We start from the raw sequence: 23466 nt of genomic DNA on the forward strand, positions 1-23466 counted from the left end.
CTGTACCTTTTCATGTGCCTCCTGTACATTATGAGTGTACCCGTGTCTGCTAAGACAATCTGTGTGTTGGATAACAAGCAGCACGTAGCTCAGACGGATTGAAACAATGGTTAATTCTGAGGATTGCATTTGTGAGTCTGTTTGCCCTGTGGCATCAGGCAGCTGTTGTGTTTGCTGGTTGACACCAAATGGTGCCTTTTCCCCCCCCTCTATCAGTGGCTGCAGTCAGGTGGCCCAGGCAGACTCCACAGCCATCTGTGGTCCTTTCCTTGAAGCTAAGAGTGGTGCACAGGATGCAGAGGGAGGAACGCTGCACTTGGCCTGAAGGAAAGGTTAAGAGAGTACATGTTTAAGGGTTAGAGAAGACAGATTTCAGATCTCATCTTTGCCAGCTGTCACTGCATTTAGGATGGGGAGAGACCCTATGGGGTAGCAGTGAAGGTTAAGGAGCTAATGGGCGGGGGGCAGGGCTTTGCCAAATGCCCACCTTGTGGTCACCCCTCAGTGCATTCTAATAGTGGCAATAACAATTGTTATCACTGCATACCACAGCCACTGACTGTCTGTCAGCTAGGCTCCTATAATTGCTGACATTAGAAGGACAAGTGAAAAAAAAATTTCAGAATGAGCCCAGCTATGCATATAGCTTTTCTTACATGCGTCCTGGGTAAGAGTGAGCTCTGAATACAAATGTATCATACACCTATCCCAAAATACGTTGGGCGACATTTTGAGGAAAATGAGAAAAAGAAATGTAGTCTATAAGTTATTTTCCTCATTGCCAAGACAAAACACCTGGCAATAGAAGTGTAAGGAAGAAAGACTTTATTTAGGTGTTTAGTTCGAGGGTGCAGTCTGCCAAGGCAGGGGAAGAACAGTGGTAGGAATGTGAGGCAAATGGGTTTTTGCATCCACAGTCAGGAGGCAGAGAGAGATGAAGGCCAGAACCCAGTTCACTGTCTCCTTTTAATTCAGCCTAGGACTCCAGAGCCTGGGATGGTGCTACCCACGTTCAGGGTAGGTTTTTCTCTCTTCAGCTAATCCTTCCAGGTAACACCTTCCCAGATATATCCAGAGTGTCCACACATGCGCCCCCCCCCCCCATGTGATGCCAGTTGGCGATTGAAACTAACTGTTGCACATGCTGTTACTGCTTGGAGCTAGGCTACTGCCGTTGATGGGAGGGGAATATTGTGCCATGGGCTGCTAAGGGAAGAGTTCTGCAGGATGTGTGGAAGATGGGCCTCCTCTCTTGGAAAAGAACAGTATTAGAAATAGAAGAAGGGCTGGAGACATGGGTCCGTGGTTAAGAGTATGAACTGCTCTTCCATAGGACCTGAGTTCAATTCCTAGCACCCGTATCAGGTGGCTCACAACCACTTGTAACTAATGCTCTAAGAGGATCTGCCACCTGGACCTCTGAGCACCTGCACTCAGTGCACACACTCACACACACATGTACATATACCACACAAACAAAACTAGAATAATATTAATATTAATATAAGAAGACCATGGAAAGACTTACAGTCTAAAACATGGATGGCATGGCAAATATTATAATCAAAACTATTTAATAAGATGTGATATAAATCGGTGGTAGAATGCTTGGTGCTTGGTTTGTATGTATGAGGGTTAGATTTCTTTCCCGATAGCACACACACATGCACACACGTACACATACACTCATGTGTTTTATTAAACAAGACATCAAAGCCATTACCCACAGAACACAGATAAAACTAGTATGTAGTGTAACACACAAGGAACTAAAAAACCAAAAGGGTACCATCTTAAAGCCAACCAGTAAAATTAGCAGTAACTTAATATTGTACTACCTAGAAACTTTGAAGAGGCTACTTAGAAAATTAAAACAAAAAGAGGGGGCAGTAAAGCAGTGGGTGGGATGCTAGGAATTTTAACCAAGTCATATAAAATCAATGGAAACATACTTAAATTCTTGAAAAGGTGGCTCTCTCTCTCTCTCTCTCTCTCTCTCTCTCTCTCTCTCTCTCTCTCTCTCAAGAAAAACATTGCAATATTAAAAAAAAAAAAAAGAATTAATTCCTTTTGGTTTTGTGTTAATGTTACAGTAACCTCAACCCAGGCAATTTTGCTAAGGTTATTTCAAAATTGTATTCAAGAGACACTGTCTGGGTTAGAGGGCAGCACAGCAAGTGGAGTTCATGCTGCACAAACATGAGCACATGAGTTCAGGTGTCCCTATGAATGCAAGAAGCTTGCCTTGGTAGTGTCTGCCTGCCGTCCTAGTGCTAGGAAAGGACAGGCAGAACAATCCCTGGACCTGGGTGGCAAGCTGGTCTTACTAATCAGTCAACTCCAGGTTTAGTGACAGATCTTATCTAAAAAAATGAGGACCATAATAAGAGATGACACTAAAAAGTGAGCTCTGGTTTCCACCTGCTCACAAACACTCACACACACACACACACACACACAAACATAAACACACTTATACCCCCACATACATACACTACACAGAAATCTCAATATGTGATCATACTAATTACTTTGCTACTTTGACAAAATGCATCAAAGGAGCAAGTTAAAGGAGGAGGGATTTATTTTGACTCATGGATTCAGGGGATGCAAGTCCACCATGGCAAGGAAGGACAGCTCATCCTGTGGTGCTGGGAGTGGGAGAGAGCAGGCAGGAAGCAGAAATATATGTCACCTTTATGTCTTTTCCCACTGGCATTCAAATGTGAGAGTCTTTGTAGGACGTTTGACATTCAAACCGTAATAAAGTATTCTTGAGTAAAAAAAGGATTAATTTTGATTAGAAAAAAGGAGAATATCAAGTACCTTACAAAAATATAAATTAAAATGATAGCAACATAAGAAAAAAAATCATCAACCTCACTGATGAATAAAGAATTATCAGTTGAAAATTTGAAAAACTATATAAGTTGAGATAATTATATTCATAGTAGGAGGGAGTGTGAATTTACATATTCTTCCAAGGAGTGATTTGATAGTATGTGTGAAAAGCCTTAAATATAAATTATAATTTTTGGTCCAGTAATTCTAATTTTTGGTATTTTCTGACTGAAGTAATTAAAGTTATGCACAAATGATAATTATTGCTTTGGCTTTTGTAATAGTGAGAAATTAGGATCAATTAAATGCCTGAATTAGGAAGCCATTTAAATAAGTTATAGAGCATGTCATGGAAAATATGCAGGGATTTAAAATAATGTTGTAAAAGAATATCTAAGTACCAGAGGGAAAGCTTATGGCATACAGCATTTCTAGGTGGGTTAAAGTAGGCAGTGTAGCAGCATAAGTCACATTTCTCAGAGTAATTTTAAGTATGTGTGTTTAAACCTGGAAGCATATAAGCAAAGGTGTTAACCCTAGGCATTCCATTTTCTGACACCCAAATGGAAATACTTTCATTATTTTCCTTATTATAGCAGGAGTGAAATTTTATTATATAAATACCCAGTTGGTATAAAGAGGTAGAAAGTGAAAATACTTCACACTATTCCATCAATGCCACTTTTAAAAATATACTTTGACTAAATCTTTTATAATGTTTTACAATGTATTTGGATTATATTCATCTCCCCCCATACTGATCCCCCTAACTTCTCCAAGATCCTCTCCCTACACCCTCCACCACCTCTCAACTTCCTGTCCTTTTCCCTTTAAAATGACCCACTGTATCCAATTTGTGCTGTCTGTATACTCATAGGTGTGGGGCCATCCAGTAGAGCGTGGTTGACCTGCCAGGAACCATACTTTTAAAGGCGCCACCAACTGTCAATAACTCCTCAGCCAGCTGTGGAGGCTTGTGCAGCCTCCCCCTCCTCCATGAAGGCATCCTGACTAGCTTCACGTGCACATCTTGTGTAGGAAAACACATCTACCGAGAGGTTATGAGTGCGATTCTCCTGTTATTCCCAGAAAACACTGGCTCCTACAATCTTTCTCCTACCTCTTCCTCGATGGTTCCTGAGCCTGAAGGCGTGTGGAATAGATGGCCTATTTGTGGCTGAGCACTCTACACTTTGACCAGTGCCTCAACCACCATCCACTGCCTGAAGAAGCTTCTTTGATGAGGACTGACAGTTGTACTAATCTATGGGTGGAGAGATAAGAATTTAGAGGGCAGTTTGGTAGAAAGTAAATTTAGCAGAACCATAGTAAAAATACTAGAGAGTTTACCCAAGGCCAAGAGCTTCCTAGCCATGTGTTGTTGGCTAGATTACAGTGCCAAGTATGTATTTCCTCCAATGGAATACACCATAAGTCATTGGTTACCCTCACAACATTCCTGCCACTATTGCACCCAGTAGCATATAGTGCCACTGTGATCAATATTATAGTTCACAGAGTTCACAGCTGGGCAAGGGTGTTCATTGCATCCTTCCTGGCCCCAAACAGACTATATAGCACCTTCTAATTCTATGGAAGCTAGCCGGCAGGAAGGCAGCATCTGAACTTAATTTCTCCACAACCTATGACTGAAGTATGTAGTATCTTGAGTGATAGGCACTAGGTGCTCACCATAAGTTCTGGTGAGCAACCAAGAGCAAAGGCAATAGCTGTGTTGTGTGTGTGTGTGTAGGGGGGTGGTATCTAACCCCGGTCATCTCTTAAGTGGTAGATTTATGTGTGATTTTTATTCTTTTCTATGTAATTAAAATAGCTTATAATTTGTTTAAGGAGAAGGTATCATTTGATAGCATAATAGCAACAGGTGTTTATAAAATAACTATGGAAGTAGGAAAATTTAAAAATACACTCTCTTGGGTTGCTTGACAAGAGTGCAGGAAATTGTTATTCTATGTTTTATATTTTTGTCCTTGCTTTGGCCCTGTATTAGTTTTTAAACCATAAAGTTTAAACAAAAGAAAAGGAAAGAAGGAAGAAAAGGGGGTAAACTCTGGAGAACTCTGTAAAATAGAAGAGATACCACAGTATACAGGTCCCTTACTCCCTTGTTTTATAGTTACGAAGTTAAATATCTAGTGTGTGTCGTCAGCCATGAGACACAGTGGTAAGACAGAGTGACTGTTGCTTCCCTGAGCCTTTCAGGGTTGTGGGGAGTGCCCAACTCTCTGAGAAAGCACAAGTAGTCACATATAATTGCAAATCTTAAAAGCATGGTTTGCTCAAAAAAGGGGACCCCCCCCCCAACCAACTCACGTTAGCACATCAAGTTGAATCGAGACTGAGCTCATTCTGATCCACTGGAGGGAGAATGGGGGAGGACAGTGGGAAGGAGGGACTGAGAGAAGAGGGAGGGGACTACGATCGGGATGTAAAGTACATATATAAATTAAAAACAAGAAAGTAAGGAAGAAAGGAAAAGAGAAGAAAGGAGGGAAGACGGAAGTAACTGGCATATGACTGGCTGAGTAACATATTGATGACTTGGTACATGACTGGCTGTGTAACATTGATGACTTGGTACATGACTGGCTGTGTAACATTGATGACTGAGAATGTGCAGAGGATTGCTTAAGGCTGAGATGATGAAACATCGACCTGTTATTTTAATGGTAAATGCAGACTTACTACAAATTTCAAATTATGTATGGATTAACCAATATCAACGCACAATCCCCTAACTGACTGTAGCATCATGTATTAAGTCTTAGGAAATATCAGAACTCTTCTAATACCCATGAAAGACTTGATAGAAGAATCCCTTTATAGCCCAGGTATGTACTCAAAAAAACGGTCTTGTCTTACAGCTTTAAATGAACCCACTATAGACTATGGCTTCCAGAGGCTGCAGAAAGTCATCCCAAGGCACCCAGGGGACCCTGAGAGGCTAGCTAAGGTAAGAAGCTCTGGGAATTGACTTGCGAGCATCTTTTTGTAGATGCTCAGCAAATTTAGACAAACCCAGCCATTAGAGTCCCATTAAAATTAATTAAGCCTTGAAACTGGCTATGCTTTAGATAACAAAATGAACATTAGGGTTCTGCTAATTTTGAAATATATTATGTTTAATATCTTAGGAATGCGAAATCTGAAAGTTTGGTGTCATAAAACAGATACGCTACAAGAATAGACAGCTTATTATTTTTTGCGGAGTCGAGTGAGGGGGGCTGCAGTGAGACAGGGTTTCTCTGTAAATCCCTGGCTGTCTTGGGCTCCCTCTGTAGACCAGGCTGGCCTTAAACTCACAGAAATCTGCCTGCTTCTGCCTCCCCATTGCAGGGATTAAAGAATGTCCCACCATGCTTACAAAACATTGCCAACTGCATAAAAATAAATGTTTGCACCAGTGCTTAAAGCATGCATTTCACTCCTTTGTATTTCAGTAGGATTTTTATTTACCCTATGGTGTACATAAGAATTGAATAATGCTAAAAGGTCTTCTCCATACAAAACCTTTATGAAAGAGGTCATTTATGAACTCAGAAAATGCCTTCTTGAATCTAGATCATGACAACCTCATTCTTTATTTAAAAATAGATTCATCTATTTGTTGCCATTTGATTAAAGAGAAACTACTAGATTTTTTTTTACATTTATATTTGTGCTTCAAGCATGCAGATTTTGAAATGACATGTTCTTCATTCTACATTTGAATAAAAAGCCAAGTGCTAGTGGCTTCAACAACACACTTTTTCTTTTCCTCCTGGGAAAATACTCAGCACCATTAAGTCAGACAATAGCTGGACAGCAGCTTAATAGCAATTTAAAAGGCTATAAACAAAACAATAATAACAAACACACAGACACACACAGACACAGACACACAGACACAGACACACAGACGCACACAATCAGGGAGTAGAAAAGGATAAAGGAGAGGAGAAGGACTAGTGATTGCTACTTTTTTTTTTCCGGTTAAAATGAACAAGGGGAAATAATATTGAATACGTATTAGAATAAAAGTTTGAGTAGAGATTGTCAAGGGAATCTCAGAACTCTGTCAACTCCTTGGCAAGCAGCTAAACTCAGACCCATCAATCACTTGAAGAATACCTGATTAATTAAGAGTACCAGGACTTTAAAATACAATGATCTCAAACTAGTTACCAATAGAATATCCAAAACGTTGTCAATTTTAACTGACTTTGCCCTCAGTCCGGTGGGGTTTTCTTGAGTATCAGAAACCATTATGGAGCCATTATAGTGGTGAATTTCTACAACTACCCACTTGTAGGATTTGTAAATATGATTATATCCTATTCATTAAACCTAATATCAGACTTCTTGCCTCATTGTATTTGGAAGGGATATATATTGATTGATTGCCATTTGGGGTTTTATCTTTGATTGTACCCACCCTGTCTTTTCTTTCCCAGGAAATGCTACTGAAAAGAGCTGCGGACTTAGTGGAAGCGCTCTATGGCACACCCCACAATAACCAGGTTAGATATGTGCATCTTACACTCTGTCGAGTTTGACTCCTGGCTCTGGATACAGTGCTTACCCCAGCATGCCTTTCTGCAGGACATCATTTTAAAGCGTGCTGCAGACATTGCAGAAGCCCTGTACAGTGTCCCCAGGAACCCCGGCCAGATTCCAGCTCTCTCCAGCTCCCCAGCTCACAGCGGTATGATGGGTATCAACTCTTATGGCAGCCAGCTCGGGGTCAGCATCTCAGAGTCCACACAAGGAAATAACCAAGGTACTAACAACCCTTTTGAGAGTCAGAATCCAAATAGGGCTTCTCCATTAAAAGGCCAGCTCTGCTGGGGTATGAGGAGTTAGAGAACACACTGTAAACCATCCAATGGGGCGTGCGCCTAGGCTAAACCCCACTATTACAAATGGGTTATTTCACCATTCCAGGTAGTCTGTCATTCGATTCTCAGCTCTCTGGGAGCTAGGTAGAATTCTTTTGACTAGAAATATCAGTGGGTAAAGTTGACTCTCATAAATTTCAAAGAGCTTAGGCATATGGAAATGAAGCTCACAGCTACTCATCAAATTCATTTTATTCTGATGCTATGTGATAATCAGGTGGAATAATAGAGCGAGCTGACGGCACCATTGCCTTCATCTTGCTTGGTGATTTCTTTTGTGCATCACCTCATTTGGAAATATATGGCAAGTTATTTAGTGAGCTCTACTTTGTATATGAAGTCCACCATAGGAAGATCTGTTGCGGTGGCATTGATTTTTATAAAAAGGCCCATCTACATTTGTTATATATAATTCTACGAAAAGGACATTTTCCCAGTAATGTTCCTAACCTTGGGTATTTATTTCTAATTTTATCCACTCACTATGGTCTATATAGTAAATTATTTTTCATTTGATGGTATATATTAGACTGCCTTATAATTTGTTTTGTGTTTGTTTATTGGTTTTGAGACTCAGACAAGCTACCCAGTCCAGACTGGCCCTAAACTCACTATGTAGTCCAGTTTAGCCTTAAATTTGTGGTACTCTTTGTGTCTCAGATTATCAAGTGCTATGATTATAACCGTGAACTGTCATGCCCAGTATTCTTTATAAATATATTCATATATGTACATATATAATGACACGTGTGTGTAATACATATGATGTATTTACATATAAATATGTGGCACATATATACACTATATTTGCTATATAAGATATCTATCTATATCTATATAATCTAAATCTATTTCAGTTCTTGGACTAGAACCTAAGGCCTTGCCCATGCTAGGCAAGTGTTCTACTGCTGAGCTATATAGCCAGGTCCAACCACTTTTAAACATGGTCATCCAAGAGTTTCTTTCAGGACAAAGGGATGCTGGCTCTGTGTCAAGCCTTCAAAACCATAAGAAAACTTTCCATCCTTCATGTCACTCACGATCTGGATGTCCATACTTGAGTGATAATGCTCAGAGCCCTGAATCAACATAGTGCACTGTGACCCTTAGTACTTTCTGAGTGAAAATGACCTCCAGCCCCATGCAGGTGGTGACTTTGAAGTACCCATTTCCAAACCTCTCTGCAGAACTCAAAGGGCCCCAGAAACATTGCTAGGATACCCTCCTCCACCCCAGAACGCTAGGTGGTCAAAGTTTTGAGCAGGATATTTATTCCTTAGGCCCTTTAGTTGACAATCTTCAAAAACTTGCTTTGGTGCTAGTGTCCGCCTAGCATTGCTTGGCTGCTGGATGATTTTCTCAGTGATAGCAGTTAGCATCTTGTAGATCTCCAACGTCGGTGTCCAGTGAGGTACAGCTTGGCAAGTTCACTTACCACTCAGCTCCATGCAGGGCCCTGGGGGAGACAGACAGAGAGGGAGAGGGGGAGGGAGAGGGGGAGAGGGAGAGGAAGAGGGGGAGGGAGACAGAGAGGGAGACGGGGGAGGGGGAGAAGGAGAGAGAGAGAGAGAGAGAGAGCTGCTGAGGGGAGAGAAGAACTGGGTGTGGTGTGCACAGCTGTAATCCCAGCACTCTGGAAAGTGGAGGCAGGAAGAGCATCCCTTCTGGGCTTCTCTGGGATGTTCAGCAAGTTTCAAACCAGCCATAGGAACATAGTGAGATCTTGTCTCGAAACCAAATTATAAGATAAAGATAGGGCCGGGCGTGTTGGTGCACGCCTTTAATCCCAGCACTCGGGAGACAGAGGCAGGTGGATCACTGTGAGTTCGAGGCCAGCCTGGTCTACAAAGTGAGTCCAGGACAGTCAAGGCTACACAGAGAAGCCCTGTCTCAAAAAAAAAAAAAAAAAAAAAAAAAAAAAAAAAGATAAAAGTAAAACAAAACAAAATAAAGAAAAATAAATAGAAGAGGAGAGGTGTCAGAGGCAAAGCTGAGAGCATTATTATCAAGAACTGCAATGCAACTCTAGAGGGGAATTAAATAAGCTCTGGTGTGCTGTGGCGTGGTCAGGTGACAGCCAGTAGACGACGGTAGTTTTTCATAAATTCCAAATAAGCAACAGAAATTTGAGAATGCTTCCAATACCAGGAAGTGATTAAATACTTGAAGGGCTAGATGTGCCAGCCACCCCAATGTGATCCTAGTCCACTATATGGATATGTAGAAAAAATGGGGGTGGACAGTGACTACATGTCAATTAAAAATAAAATGCTGCAAGCAAGCTTCACTTCCCACCGTTGCTTGGCAGTGGTGCCTATATGATCTGGGACGGATGTGGACAAGCACTATCTGCATTTGGCCCGACCCGGTGGGTATGGCTTTGTTTACCTTGCTTGTTTCTTCTGTTGTCAAGGATACATTCGCAACACAAGCAGCATCTCCCCACGAGGATACTCTTCCAGCTCCACGCCTCAGCAATCTAATTACAGCACCTCCAGTAACAGCATGAACGGCTACAGCAATGTTCCTATGGCCAACCTGGGCGTGCCAGGATCCCCAGGATTCCTGAACGGCTCACCCACAGGCTCCCCATATGGAAGTAAGTGACCTTTACCATCCATCTAGCACCGGGAGCCTCCCTGCAGGGCTTCACCTGCCTGCCAGCCAGCCTTTTAGGGGAGAGCTGTGTTCCCAAATGCTGTGAGCACGTGGGTGGGAGACAGTCTCATTTCCTGAGGAGGTGTCCTTCTTGCCTTTTGTTCTTTTTTCTGTCAACTTGGACTCCGCAGTTTATGCCCGTGCTCCTGGGGGAGGAAAAGGGGAGCAGTTGTATGTAGCTTCCATATGTGAAGGGAAGAATGGAGATTTCATCTCCGCCCGCAGGGTGTGCCTTTTTTCACTAGGAAATTTTCACATGTACTCCTTTGTTCCAGCTGCATGTTACAGGCAAAGTTTGGGGCAGTAGCTACCCTACCCACCCACTGTGGCACAACTGGAATTTTTTTCAGGTGGCAAAAGGCACAGAGTTGATGCCTCCCGTTCCTCTGACACATCTTAACCTGTTGTTTTCTTTCACAGTTTCTCACATACGATCCACTCTGACCATACCCACACCCCCGCCCCATCTTATCTTATCTTGTCCCCCGGCCCCATCCTGCCGCCAAAGCCTTTCTCCTTTACAAGCTTCGCGCTGTTCAGTTTGCTTGTGGACCATCGCATTTATTTTGGACAGCTTGCTAAAGGTGGCAGGGGGTGGGCGGGTGAGGTATGGGAGAGTAATTGACTTGACCAAGGGGGAACTTATCAGTGTTTACACATGGAGGAGTATTACTTCCCTTTCCCTGGCAACCATTACCAACCTACAGTTCTTCAGGGAGTGGGACCCCTCGCCCCCCCAAACAGGACATTTGTAGCGTGCTCTGTGTGACTTTGTGACATGGCCCTGTGTGCCATTGAGCACCTCCAGAGAGATGGAAGTTGACTGTGTGTGGCAGTTTGCTGGATTGAGACAGAGCCTCTTCGCCTTAATCTATGGCCCTAAGTAGCAAAGTCAACGCCTTGAGGAGTTGTGAAAACCCTTTTGGGTTGCTCTGGGAGCTAAGCTCGAAGCTTACACAATGGTCCCTGGAGCCTGAAACAGTGTGTGTTTTTCAAACCTACTCAGGGAATACTTGAGGCCAGGGGACACGCTGACACGGCGAGCCAAGCGATGGAGTAGAATGCTCTTGAAATGTTGGCTGTTGTCACGAGGCCCTGCCCTCTCTTACCCAGAGTGGCTCCCTTGGGCCAGAAACAAGGACGTGTCAAGGACAGCACACAGCGCTGCCAGCCACGGCTCAAGTGACAGGCCTTGGGGACTATTTCTCATTGCCTTTAGACCACTGGTTCCCCAGGCCCACACATGTATTTCTGAGCTATGTGTTTAAGTCATAGAACCAATATTACCCAGTGATATGGCGATACAGGACTAGGAAGCTGAATGCAGCGCAGACCCCTTTGGTATAACTACCATGCGTCATGCGTGTGTGGCTTTTCACATGGCCTAGACTCCCTGGAGCAGAGTAGCTTATGGAAATAGGTGTCGTTGCTTTGTTTGGTTTTATTCTACTTAAAACAAACAAACAAACAAACTTATCTTGCTCCAAAAGTATGTGGTAGAATTACAATAATCAAGTGGACCATATGAGTGTGTAAGATTCAAGGGAGGAAAAAAATGTATTGAGAACAACTGGCTAAATCTAAGTATGGCCATTGATGCTAATCTACATGAAGAGCTCTTGTTTCCCAGCTAACAAGATGCTATTGCCAAGGCTGTTTCCTGTGCCTGTATATGACCTTGTTAGTGGACTCAGAAGAACTATGGACAGTTTAGCTGCTGAGGCCAGGACAGGTTTATAATTCACTTGGTCATGAGTGAGGTACCTTCTCCCTCTAACAGACCCCACCAGGAGCGTGATGGCATGAGAGAGAGAGAGCCACCCCATAAACAAAGCTACTCAATAATGATGATGGTAGTTCATATATTCCTCACTACAGGTTAAAGAACAATCTAGAGCCCAGTCATGTCCCCTCGGCTACCTTGTGGCACAAATATAACAATAATTATTATCACCACTTTCCCTTATAAGAGACGAGGAGTTGATTAATGACTCACTTGAAGAGTCATAGTAGATAAATGGCTCGAATGGGACCAAAGCACCTGCCACCAGACTCAGAAGGCTGTGCCTTAAACTTAGTCAGTAATTAAAAGTATTGAGACCGCTTGCAATGTGTCAATAGGCTACAGCACATGAAGTTTTCTTTTTCTGACCACCCTTTAAATTATTTCATTAAATTTGTTTTATGTATATGTGTACATTCGTACACACACACATGCACATATATGCCTTAATACATGTGGAGAGAGACCAGAGAAGAAATTTCAGGAGTTGATTCTCTTCTCCCGTGTCAGTCTTAGATCATCAGGCCCCTTTACCCACTGAGCCACCTTGCCAGCCCTCATCTGGCCATTTTTTTGATATACAGAAATGGCAGTTTCTTATGGTTCAATCATAGGCCTGGTTATATACAAGGTTGAACATATTAATAATAGTTGTACTGTGGGTATTAAATAGCTTATTAATATATTAACATGCGCTCCGCAGTACCTCTTGTGGCATTAGCGGTGTGTGTGGCAAGTGGTTTGTTAGGTATTATTTGCCTAACATTTCTTACTAGATCGTTTATCCGGGAGGGAGATGTTCTGCTTGCTCTTTCAAGTAAGCCAGAAAAACCATTACACCCCGAGTCTTTAAATTACCTGTTGAAATAGAAAGGCAGGATGGTGTCTTGCCAATAGTGAATAGCGAGACCTCAGAGGACTCTCCTTGCCACCCCTACTGTCCTGAAAGTGACCCCTTACACCCTGGCCTTGGAGGGAGTTGCAGGCTGTGAATGGGATTCCAAATGGTGCGTTCGTTACCATCACATTCGCCTGTTGTAAAATCCCAAATACCCAGTGGAGTTCATTACGATAACACCTGACCTGTATTTCTAACCAGCGAGGTCTTCACTTCTCTGGGAAATTTTTTTTAAAGCCCAGGGGGAAAGGTTTCGTCAGTTCAGTTGCTTATGTCTGAAAACACAATCCTATGTTGTTGGTTATTTTTTTTCACATCTTTTTTTCTTCTAATGAGCCTGGTGTGACTGGACCATGCCATGGGGCAATCACTTGCCAGAGACATTAAAAAAGCAATAGAGCCAAAGGTTGTTCTCTCAGTCCAGTTTGCCTTGCATTACAGCCAACATAGACTATCAAAAGCCCTGCATCTTCCCTGCGTTTGCTCTCACACTCCTTCAAAAATGGCCAAACAGATGTTTTTTCAATCTTACATACAAACTTCACTTCCTGGCAGTAGCTGTGTGTGCCAAGTTCCAGCTCGCTGCAAGTTTTTATGCCTGGATTCTAAGCCCCTGACAATAGGGGGTTCTAATGAGATGCTGACAGACCCCCTGAGTGCCAGCAACTGCGCTGGCTGGCTGCAGATGCAAAGGAGGGGCCTGTGAGTTCCAGTCCGAGGCCGAGCTGGCCAATCAATCCTTGTGAAAGAAGAAAAGTGATTTCTCTTTAACTCCCACGTTCACATAGATTTCTGGGCCAGACGTGCTTGCCTTTGCTTGGACTCTATCCACAGATGGATGGATGGATGTTCACAGACATTCTCAATTGGAAGTCTATGTGATCAGCTTTCCCAAAACGGTGCACTCCACTGTCCCCAAACATGGTCTATTCAACAAGCCTGCAACACCCACGGGGACCATGTCTTCCAAGCTGAATAACCACAGAGCCAACCCAAGGTTTGGAACAGAATCTATTCGGGCATGTATCCAATCTAGTTCGCTTGCAGTCTCAGACCATGCCCTAGGCTTCGGTCTTTTTATATATTGTCAGAAATAAATATTAAGAAGTTTTCCATTATAAAACATTAAATAGCTATTATAGAAAATACCAAACACAGAAATAATTTTTAAAAGAGAGAAGATTCCCCCCTGCCCCATGCCAAGAAAAATAGGCTCAATATTTTGATGTGTCTCAATTGCATGTTTTTAAATGTTAATTCTTTTATTTTTACTTTTTAAGTGCACTGGTGTTTTGCTTGCATGTATCTGTGTGTGAGGGTGTTGGATCCACTGCAATTGGAGCTACAGACGGTTGTGAGCTGCCATGTGGGTGCTGGGAACTAAACCCGGGTTCTCTGGGAGAGCAGCCAATGAACCATCTCTCCAGCCCCTCAATTGCAGTTCTTAAGTAAAAAATAACCAATCCCCCTTCCCCAAATTCTGTGATAGTAGAATTCTGACTTTAGACATTCTGAAAAACACATATAGGTCCAAAAAAGAAGAAAGAAATGATATGCCATGTCTGTGCAGGCGTAACCACTGGGGTGTTTTGTTTTTCTTTTGTTGTTGTTGTTTCCAATACTGGAGGTCAAACATGGGGCCTTTTGCATGCTAGGCAAGTGCTCTACCACTGAGTGACATCCTCAGCCCAACCTCCATTGTCTTTGAAAATGCAGCCTTGTGGTCATGCTGGACACACTTTGAGAACTATGTCTCGGAGTATGCAGGGAGGTACACAAAAGGAGGGTGGGAGGAAAGCAGATGCATGACCAAGGTCATGATCAGATGTCAGGCTATAAAAAGCCCATCAGTGGTGCAAACTTAAGTCCCGAGACTGAAGAAGAGGGATTAGGAGTAACATTTGCCTACTGGGGTTGGGGTCTTGACTTAGCAAGTGAAAGTGCTTGCTATGCAAGCATGACAATCTGAGTTCAAATCCCCAGAGCCCAGTAAAAAGCTGGCTTTGGTACTGTTTCTATAACCCCAATGCTATGGGGGGTCAGGTAGAGACAGGAGAATCATTAGGGCTTGCTGGCTACCTTCTTAGTTCTAGTTTTAGTGAAAGATTTGTGTCAAGGGATTGAGGTAGAAAGAAATAGATCAGGACACATGATGTCATCATCTGGTCCCATGTGTGTACAGACATGCACACCTGCAAACACATATTCTCTCTCTTATACACACACACACACACACACACACACACACACACACACACACAATTAACTATCACCATCCCGCTTTTGCCAGAAATTTATTAGTGTCTTAGTGTTTCTATTGTTGTGATGAAACACTGTAACTAAAGGCAACTTGAGGAAGAAAAGTTTTATTTCAGCTTACAACTCACAGCTCATACTCTATCTCTGAAGGAAGTCAGGCCAGGAATGGAAGGCAGGAACCTCAAGGCAGGAACGGAAGCAGAAGCGATGAAGGAATGTTGCTTACTGGCTTGCTCTTCACGACTTACCTCATTATACAGCCCACGACGCCGGCCCAGAGGCAGCAGAGCTTACAATTATCTAAGCTCTCCTACATCAGTCGTTCATCAAGAAAATGACCCTAAGCTGGCCCCCAGGCCTAATTGATGGGAGCATTTTCTCAATTGAAGTTCTCTCTTCCCAAATGACTCTAACTAGTGACAAATTGATAAAAAACAAAGAAACAACAACAACAACAACAACAAAAGCTAAACATAGATAATTAGTCTGGTTGTTTTTTTTTGTCAGAGAAATTAACAAAGATGTTTCTTTCTAGGCTGTAAAAAGGATGATGGGCACAGGAAAGCTTCAGACCTTTTGCTAATAACCCTTTTATTTTCTACTGTAAAAAAAAGATATTTCCAATTTTAGTAGCATTATTTTCTCCTGTATCACAAGTAATATATTTCCATCATATAAAATACTGAAAATAGGGATACATCTGAAAATAGGGATACATTTGAAAATGATCACAACTTTGTCACCCAGAGATACCATAATCAAATGTCTATCGTATCCCTCCACACTTTGCTTTGTGAATTCTTTCTAACTAGAAGTCAGGTTTATGTATGTATTATTGTATACTCTGCTTTATTCATCTGTAGAAGGGTTCACCATTGTTAAATTTCCTTCTCAAACATTAGTTTAAATGTTTTAGGCTGTTTGTTGTTGTTGGTTTTTAAAAAACATTCCTTTGTATGTGTGTTTTACTCTATTGTGGGTTATGTATTTCCCAACTTCTTTCTGTTGTAAAAAGTCCTTGAGTCTTTTTTTTTTTTTTTTTTTTTGGCACATTTGTGATCATCCCTTTGAGATTAATTTCTAGAGATTAAATTAGTGGGTCAGACGATATGAACGTTTGAACACACTCTGCTATGTATTGCCAAAGTCCCTCTGGAGGGATTGAGTCTCTCTCCGCAGAAAGAGCCAGCATGTGTCTCCTTCCCTGCCCGCTACTCTTTCCTTCATTTTTACCCATTTAATAAATGGAAAGTAGCATTCTGCAGTCGTTGTCACTCCTGATTTCTTCAGTAGGAACAGCCCTGTTCAGGTCCCTCTGCCATTTTCATTTGTGTTCTCTGCCTATTTTTCTCTCTTTTTCCTTTTCCTAATTAACTTACAGCAAGACATTAGCTATCAAGGGCATAAGCACAGGAAATGCATATTGCAGACATCTTTCTTGAATTGTCATGTGCCTCTTGTGCGTATGTGAGTTCCAGAAGCTTTTTTCTTGCGTGTCAACTCTATCTTTCCAACTTCTGTTGTGACTTTGTGGTTCAAACAGTCATGCAAATCAAAATCATGAAACCTTCTGGAGGTGTCTGCTACCACTTCCATCGCTTTATTTTTGCAAATAGTTTCATAAGTTACTCAGATTTGCTTCCCCGCTGAACACAAGGAAGGACTCTAAGTTGTATCTGTTTCTCCTCCCATCCGTTAGGGAATTGGCTTTACACATCCGCTCCCGACAGCATGGCGCATGTGTTAGCTAGCGCCTTTAGTAACCATCCGTTCTCATCTCTAACCGTGTCCTCTTCTGGGCCTTGTTTCCCCACTCCCCCAGCTATTGTCCACCTATTTGTTAGTATAGCGCAGGTTTGTATTTACCACATCTTTTAATATCTAGTGCCAGTGCTCTCCTTGTCAACAAAACTTTGTTACCGTATGGCCGTTGAAGCATAAAGCTAGAGGTTACATTGCCTGAAATGCACAGAACTCCTTTAAGGCGTCAGCTTCAAGTGCTTTAAGTTACAATTTATGTTGGGTGTCATTTGTCATTTTCACAGACTGTTTGAGAAAGGTCTTTACAAGGGTTTGTAGTAGCTGATTTGGCGACAACCCTTTTTTGTCACGTTGTCAAGCTCTTCCTGAGAAGCTGCTGTGGCTCGAACTGAGCTGTAGGTTGAATCAGCACATTAGAAAACATGTTTGTAAAAATGAGATACATGGTGGCATGAGTAGGATGCCATGTGCATATATGTGTGTATACATGTGTTCTGTATGTGTGCGTGTGTCTATTTGTGTGTACATGTGTGTTTGTGTGTATGCGCACACATATGTTGTACGTACATGTGTTATATTGTGTGCGTGTGTGTATGTATGTCTACATGTGTTATGTGTGTACATGTGTGTATGTGTGTGCACATGTGTGTACGTGTGTGCACATGTGTGCACGTGTGTGCACGTGTGTATGTGCGCACATGTATGTGTGTGTGCACTGTGTGCACGTGTGTGTACATGTGTGCACATGTGTGTACGTGTGTGCGCATGTGTGTGCACATGTGTGCACATGTGTGTATGTGTGTGCACATGTATGTGTGTGCACATGTGTGCACGTGTGTGCACGTGTGTGTATGTGTGTGCGCGTGTGTGTATGTGTGTACATGTTATGTGCACGAACATATGTGGATTCTATTTACACTAGAACCTACTATGATGACATGCACAAAATCAAGCCAGTCAGCATTCCATCATAAAGGGGAGAGGGAGTCATCAATTCCCGAATTCTACCCGAGGAGCTATTGACAATTGTTGGCTTCTGGAGGAGGGAGAGTCAGTTTTCATTGAGGTGTGACTGCTGGTCTGTTGACCACTATTCAGTGATGCCCCTCCCAACCCACCACACCACCAGCCCACGCCCCCGGGAGCATATAGGAAGCACAAATTGGACTTAGTAGATTACTTTTTAAAAAGGACATGAAGTCTGGAGAGATTGTGGAGGTAAAGGTGGATCAAAGGGAGCTACAGGGAGGAGTGGGGAATAAATGATCAAAATATACTATATGCGTGTGTGAAATTCTCAAAGAATTAAAACAATATCTTTTGTTTTGTTTTGGTTTGGTTTTGTTTTCTGAGACAAGGTTTCTCTGTGTAGCCTTGGCTGTCCTGGACTCCCTTTGTACCCCAGGCTGGCCTTGAACTCACCTGCCTCTGCCTCCCTGAGTGCCGGGATTACAGGCGTGCGCGACTGTACCCAGCTCAATATATATTTTTAAAAAGAGGTTTCTCTATTACCCTGCTTGCATGAGGCTATTGGCACTAGGGTGTCATTTTGGTGTCTACACTGAGGATTTAATAATGCAGAGGTTGGACACAGACCCAGCGCCTCCTGACTCTCAGCCTTTCTTTGGCTTCTAAATCTGATATTAAGAGACTGGGGAAGCATTTTCATATCATCATTTTATATTTTATTGATCCTAAGTCACACCTAGAAGATGATATTAGACTTGGAGCGGAGCCATAAACACGACCCATTCCTAATGATGAGCCCACATCTTGTATAGTACAGTGAATTGGCCTGATTTCTCACACGTCTCCATCCTCAAGCACGATATGAAAGTCTGCTGTCTTTTCCAGTGTTATTTTTCCATTTGTATTTTATAAATATAAATAGATTTTAGTATTTTATATTACATCTATAAAAGCAAAAATAAGTTTATATCTATAAAATAAATACAATGTATTGTATTATATCCTTAATGTTTGCAAGAGTGGAGGAGATGTGCTCATGTGAGTCTTTGGTCACAGCTGTTTAATCAGTACTGCCTAAGCATGAGTGTTCCTTAGAAAAAGCTCTTCTTTTTTGACACCCTTGGCTTATGGTCCTCCTGTAACGACATCAGACTGGGGGCTGGAGGCATGGCTCAGTGGTTAAGAACTCTTACAGCTCAGGCAGAGGACCCAAGTTCAGTTCCCAGCACCCTTATGGGGCAGCTCACAACTATCTGTAGCCCCAGCCCCTGAGTGTCCAGCACACTCTTTTGAGCTCCTTGGGTACCTGCATTCATATGCACATACCCGCACACAGACACACATAATTAAAAATGATTAAAAACAAATCACTAAGAGGAAAGACATCATATTGCATGCACTGTCTGTGATTGATGTAGGTGCAGTCAAGATGCAGAGGAAGAAAGTGTAGTGTCTGCCTCAGGGTACCAAAGCCTCTGCCCTTCATTTCACCTTGTGCTTAATTGTCAGTGCTGTTTCTCCCCCATCGCATCTGCTCCTTCTGAGCAAGCTTAGTAACAAATAATAAGATCTTCTTGGCTGATGTAGCTTGGTGGAGTGTATGCCATGAGGAGGTGGGGCCCTTCACTCTTTAAACTGCCTTTATTTTTCTTGGAAATTATCACAGTTAGCCTTTGGCTCCCCTTAAGTCATTTTTAATGTTAATCTTGTTACCATTTGGTGGTTTTTCTCTGAGCATTATGTCAGGGGAGACTGAATTTCAGCTTTATTTCCCAAGCGCACCAAAAGTCCAAAGAGGGAGAGTCATCTTCTGAATATTGTAAACTCCCGCACCGAGGGAAGAAGTAGCTATGGAGAGGACAGTCATGGCGATCTTAGCCCTGGACGTCAACCCTCTAGGCATGGGAGTTGGCACGTGGCTCATAGATGCAGATAGGGCATCTTTTTAGGGGGAAGAGAGGTTTCTCATGCTGCATAGATTTTTTTTTCTATCGTGAATGAAGACCTGCTACATCCTGTCCCCCTACCTTGATGCCTCCCTTCCTGGGCTCCCAGTTGGAAGAACATTCTGTCTCGTCACAAGGCCTTCCTTTCCTCGAGTGGGATCATTGCCATAGTAGTTGTCTTATGTGTCTGTTCCTCCTGAACAAGGAGACGCTATTGTCATATTGAACTTTTTTTTCCGACTTTTCTTTGTGTCATTGGTATATAGTTATCGTATACAGTATTGGGTTTCCATAAATGAGTCTCTTTCAAGTCCTTTAACTATACCATCCCTTTCTGCTTTCATGTCATATACATGCTTATGTACATATACACGCATGCACATAATGGCTTTAGGCAAATACAAAGAACTGTAGGTACTACAACTGGACAAACATGCACCGTTGTCTCTCTTGCACCTGACTTTTTTTTTTTTTTTTTTTTTGGCATAACAGGATGATCTCCTGATAGCCCAATCAGTAAATGGATTATAATGACACATGGTAACTCCTAAAAGATGTATAAATGGCTGTGCCATACCTGTGAAAAAGTTTTCCTCTACCTTGGCTGTAAGGTCAATGCAAATTATAACAATACTGAGATTCTTTCTCACCCAGTCAGAATGGTTATCACTAAGAAAACAGCAACAACAGAAGCTGGCAAGGAGGTGTGGGAAAGGGACACTTACACATGGCTGGCGGGAGTGTAAACTGACGCAGCCACTATGGAAACTGGTATAAATGTCCCTCAGGTGTGGTGGTGCTGTTAACCACTGGAACCTGGACTAATACCTGTGAGCTAATCATTTCGCAAGCAAATTGAGGGGAGTGTGTATGTTAAGAAAACATGGCTTCTTGATGAACCCCGGGTAAAGAGTGTCACACCTTTGCTTCCAGTCATGTCATCCAGCCCCACCGTTGGATCCTCCAGCACGTCCTCCATCCTTCCGTTTTCCTCTTCAGTTTTTCCTGCTGTCAAGCAGAAGAGTGCCTTTGCCCCTGTCATCAGGCCCCAAGGCTCCCCTTCACCCGCCTGCTCCAGTGGCAATGGAAATGGATTCAGAGGTACGTGAAGAGACCACTTTGGGGGTGCGTGTGACCCAGGTGCCTTGAGGCCTGCAAAGGAAGAGGAAGCATCCAGCTTCACTCTAAAGCTCTAAGACCTTGCCTACAGAGCTCCCGGAACGCTCATGGTGGGTCTTGAATGGCACATGTGCTGGCCTGATACTACATATACCTGGTGCTGGGTTGGTGTGTGTGGGGGGGCAAAGGAAGACAAGCAAGGCATCCGCAGGGCATGGAAGCAATGATGATAGAGCCACATGTTCCACCCAGGAATGTCTGGGCAGCCCAGGATCGTGCTTTCCGTAGGTGGGGTCAGCCGCTGTTTCTGGAAGGCGCCTGTTCACCCTCCCAAACGCTGCCTGTGGCTCTTTCTTATCTAACTGGCTTTAGCATCTGCACCTCACGGTCAGTCCCACGGCACATGTGGAAGGATCCATCGGGAGCAAAAAGCTGCTGGTTATGTGCTAGCCAAATTGATAGCAGGTGCCTGATCAAGGGGTAAAGTAGGAAAGGAAGAGAGGAAAGTCATACTGTTTCTAAGAGAAAAAAAAATTAATATCACCCGTCAAACCCACTTTTGAACAACGTCCTAAAATGTAATATGACATGACGTAACACAAATGTGATGACTACATGAGAATCTAATCATCCCTCCGAGCACGGGAGGCAGCTGATGGCAAGAGAGCAAATTGGAAACTGCCGAGCGCCGTGGCTCAGCGGTGACCCACGTTGTTTTGGGCTGTTCCTCGTGCCTTGACATGAAAACATTCATGACAGGTAGTGTTGGTCAGCAGAGCTCTGTGGAGACCTGGGATGGCCTGTGCTATCCTGGGGACCTCAGTTTCTTGGTGGCTTGCTGAAAGCCTGTGTGTTCTTTCGGAGGTCACCCTGTGAGGTCAGAGGAATAGCTTGAAAGGCATGCTGTGTCTCCGTGCCTTTCACCACCAAGGGCTGTGACATTTTGACAGAGATGACAGAGAAACTGTCAAATCCATTACTGGGAACCCAGCTCTTAAAACAGCCACTGAGGATTTTTTTTTTTTTTTCTCAGTAGGACCAGGCTGCTGGAGCTCCGTGCCACCCAACGTGCGGGTAGTTGGAAACATCTGGATATTGGAGGAAACTTTTTTTTCCCCACCCAGATGTCTAAGGCAGAGAGAAACAGCACAGCTTGTAACTAAGTGTCTCCACCCGCCCTGTCTCTCATCAAACACACACGGGTCCCATCTTACTACTCAGAGAGGAATTAGAACTGTCTCCTTGAGGATAGTGTTTGCATCCCAGGAAATAGGCACATGTCTGCTCTGTTCCCCTCCTCGCATGACCTTGGTCTCTGCTCCCTAAGTTCTCTGCCTTCGCTCATCAGCTTTCAGGGAAAGGAGAATAGAGTGGGGAAGTGCAGGCCCGCGACCATAGTCCCTAACGCTCACCCTCTATGCAGTGAGTGCTGCACGAGCCTCCTGCAGATCAGGCCCATCCACCTTATCCAGCTGCATGGCTTATCTGAGGATGAACCTAGGCACACGGACTCCAGAACCTGGGCTCTAACAGCCCACTATGTCCAAGGACAGTGATGGTAGACTGCCTCTCTTTGTCCACCCTTCCCTGATACCTACTTTGCCACCAGGACAGAGGGAGGGCATTGCTTGCCTGTAAAATGCTCAAGGTGAGGGTGAACTGGCCAACGAGCAGGTAAGCTTCTCTCCACCATGAAGAGGTCACTAAGGAAAATCCCCTGCCCTCGTGAATTTCTATCTTTCTGTTTGTTGGCTATGGTTTCTCTAAGTGCAAAGTCAAGGTCACCATCTAGCAAGGTTCCAGCCCGACTAGTGTTGGGTGGGCCAGAAAAAAAGGCCATTGGTGAAATCTACCATTCCGAGCCTTTGAATATCTCTGACCTCCTGTACACAATTTGATAAAACCTTGAGACTGGAAAGAAGGGCTTAAGAGCATTGAGTGTAATAGATGGGGAAGGAGTAGGAATATGAGTCAGCACCCTACACCCTAACACTACACTTCCAGCATTTTCTATCTCGTTCTCTGCTTTACTTATCAGGCATTTACAGTTGATGAACACAGATAGTCAAGGTGATCTTATATGCTGTGAGTCTCATTTTCTAGCTCCCTCCAGAAACACACACACACACACACACACACACACACACATACACACACACACACACAAGCTTCCTACGCTCCCGGATAATTACAGCAGTTGTTATATCTCCAAGTCATCAGGGAGTGTCCAGAATTGAACTGCCTTTATTGAAAACTTACATCGATTCAATATATAGTAATACAGGCAAAAATAATTAAGGCTTTGCTAGCTGTGTAAGACCTTAATCCAGATCT

General features: G+C 43.1%; 1 protein-coding gene across 1 annotated transcript in view; it reads left to right on the forward strand.

Annotated features, from left to right (window-relative positions):
* Ebf2 (EBF transcription factor 2) overlaps positions 1 to 23466 on the forward strand; it is a 202087-nt gene that overhangs the window by 176560 nt on the left and 2061 nt on the right. Inside the window, exons 11-15 of the mRNA XM_051160756.1 lie at positions 5727 to 5815; positions 7296 to 7361; positions 7444 to 7621; positions 10153 to 10338; positions 20947 to 21114. Of these exons, the coding sequence (XP_051016713.1) occupies positions 5727 to 5815; positions 7296 to 7361; positions 7444 to 7621; positions 10153 to 10338; positions 20947 to 21114 (687 nt within the window). The remainder of the gene's footprint in view (positions 1 to 5726; positions 5816 to 7295; positions 7362 to 7443; positions 7622 to 10152; positions 10339 to 20946; positions 21115 to 23466) is intronic.

Source organism: Acomys russatus, chromosome 18 (assembly GCF_903995435.1).
Source record: "Acomys russatus chromosome 18, mAcoRus1.1, whole genome shotgun sequence".
NCBI classification, from domain to species: domain Eukaryota; kingdom Metazoa; phylum Chordata; class Mammalia; order Rodentia; family Muridae; genus Acomys; species Acomys russatus.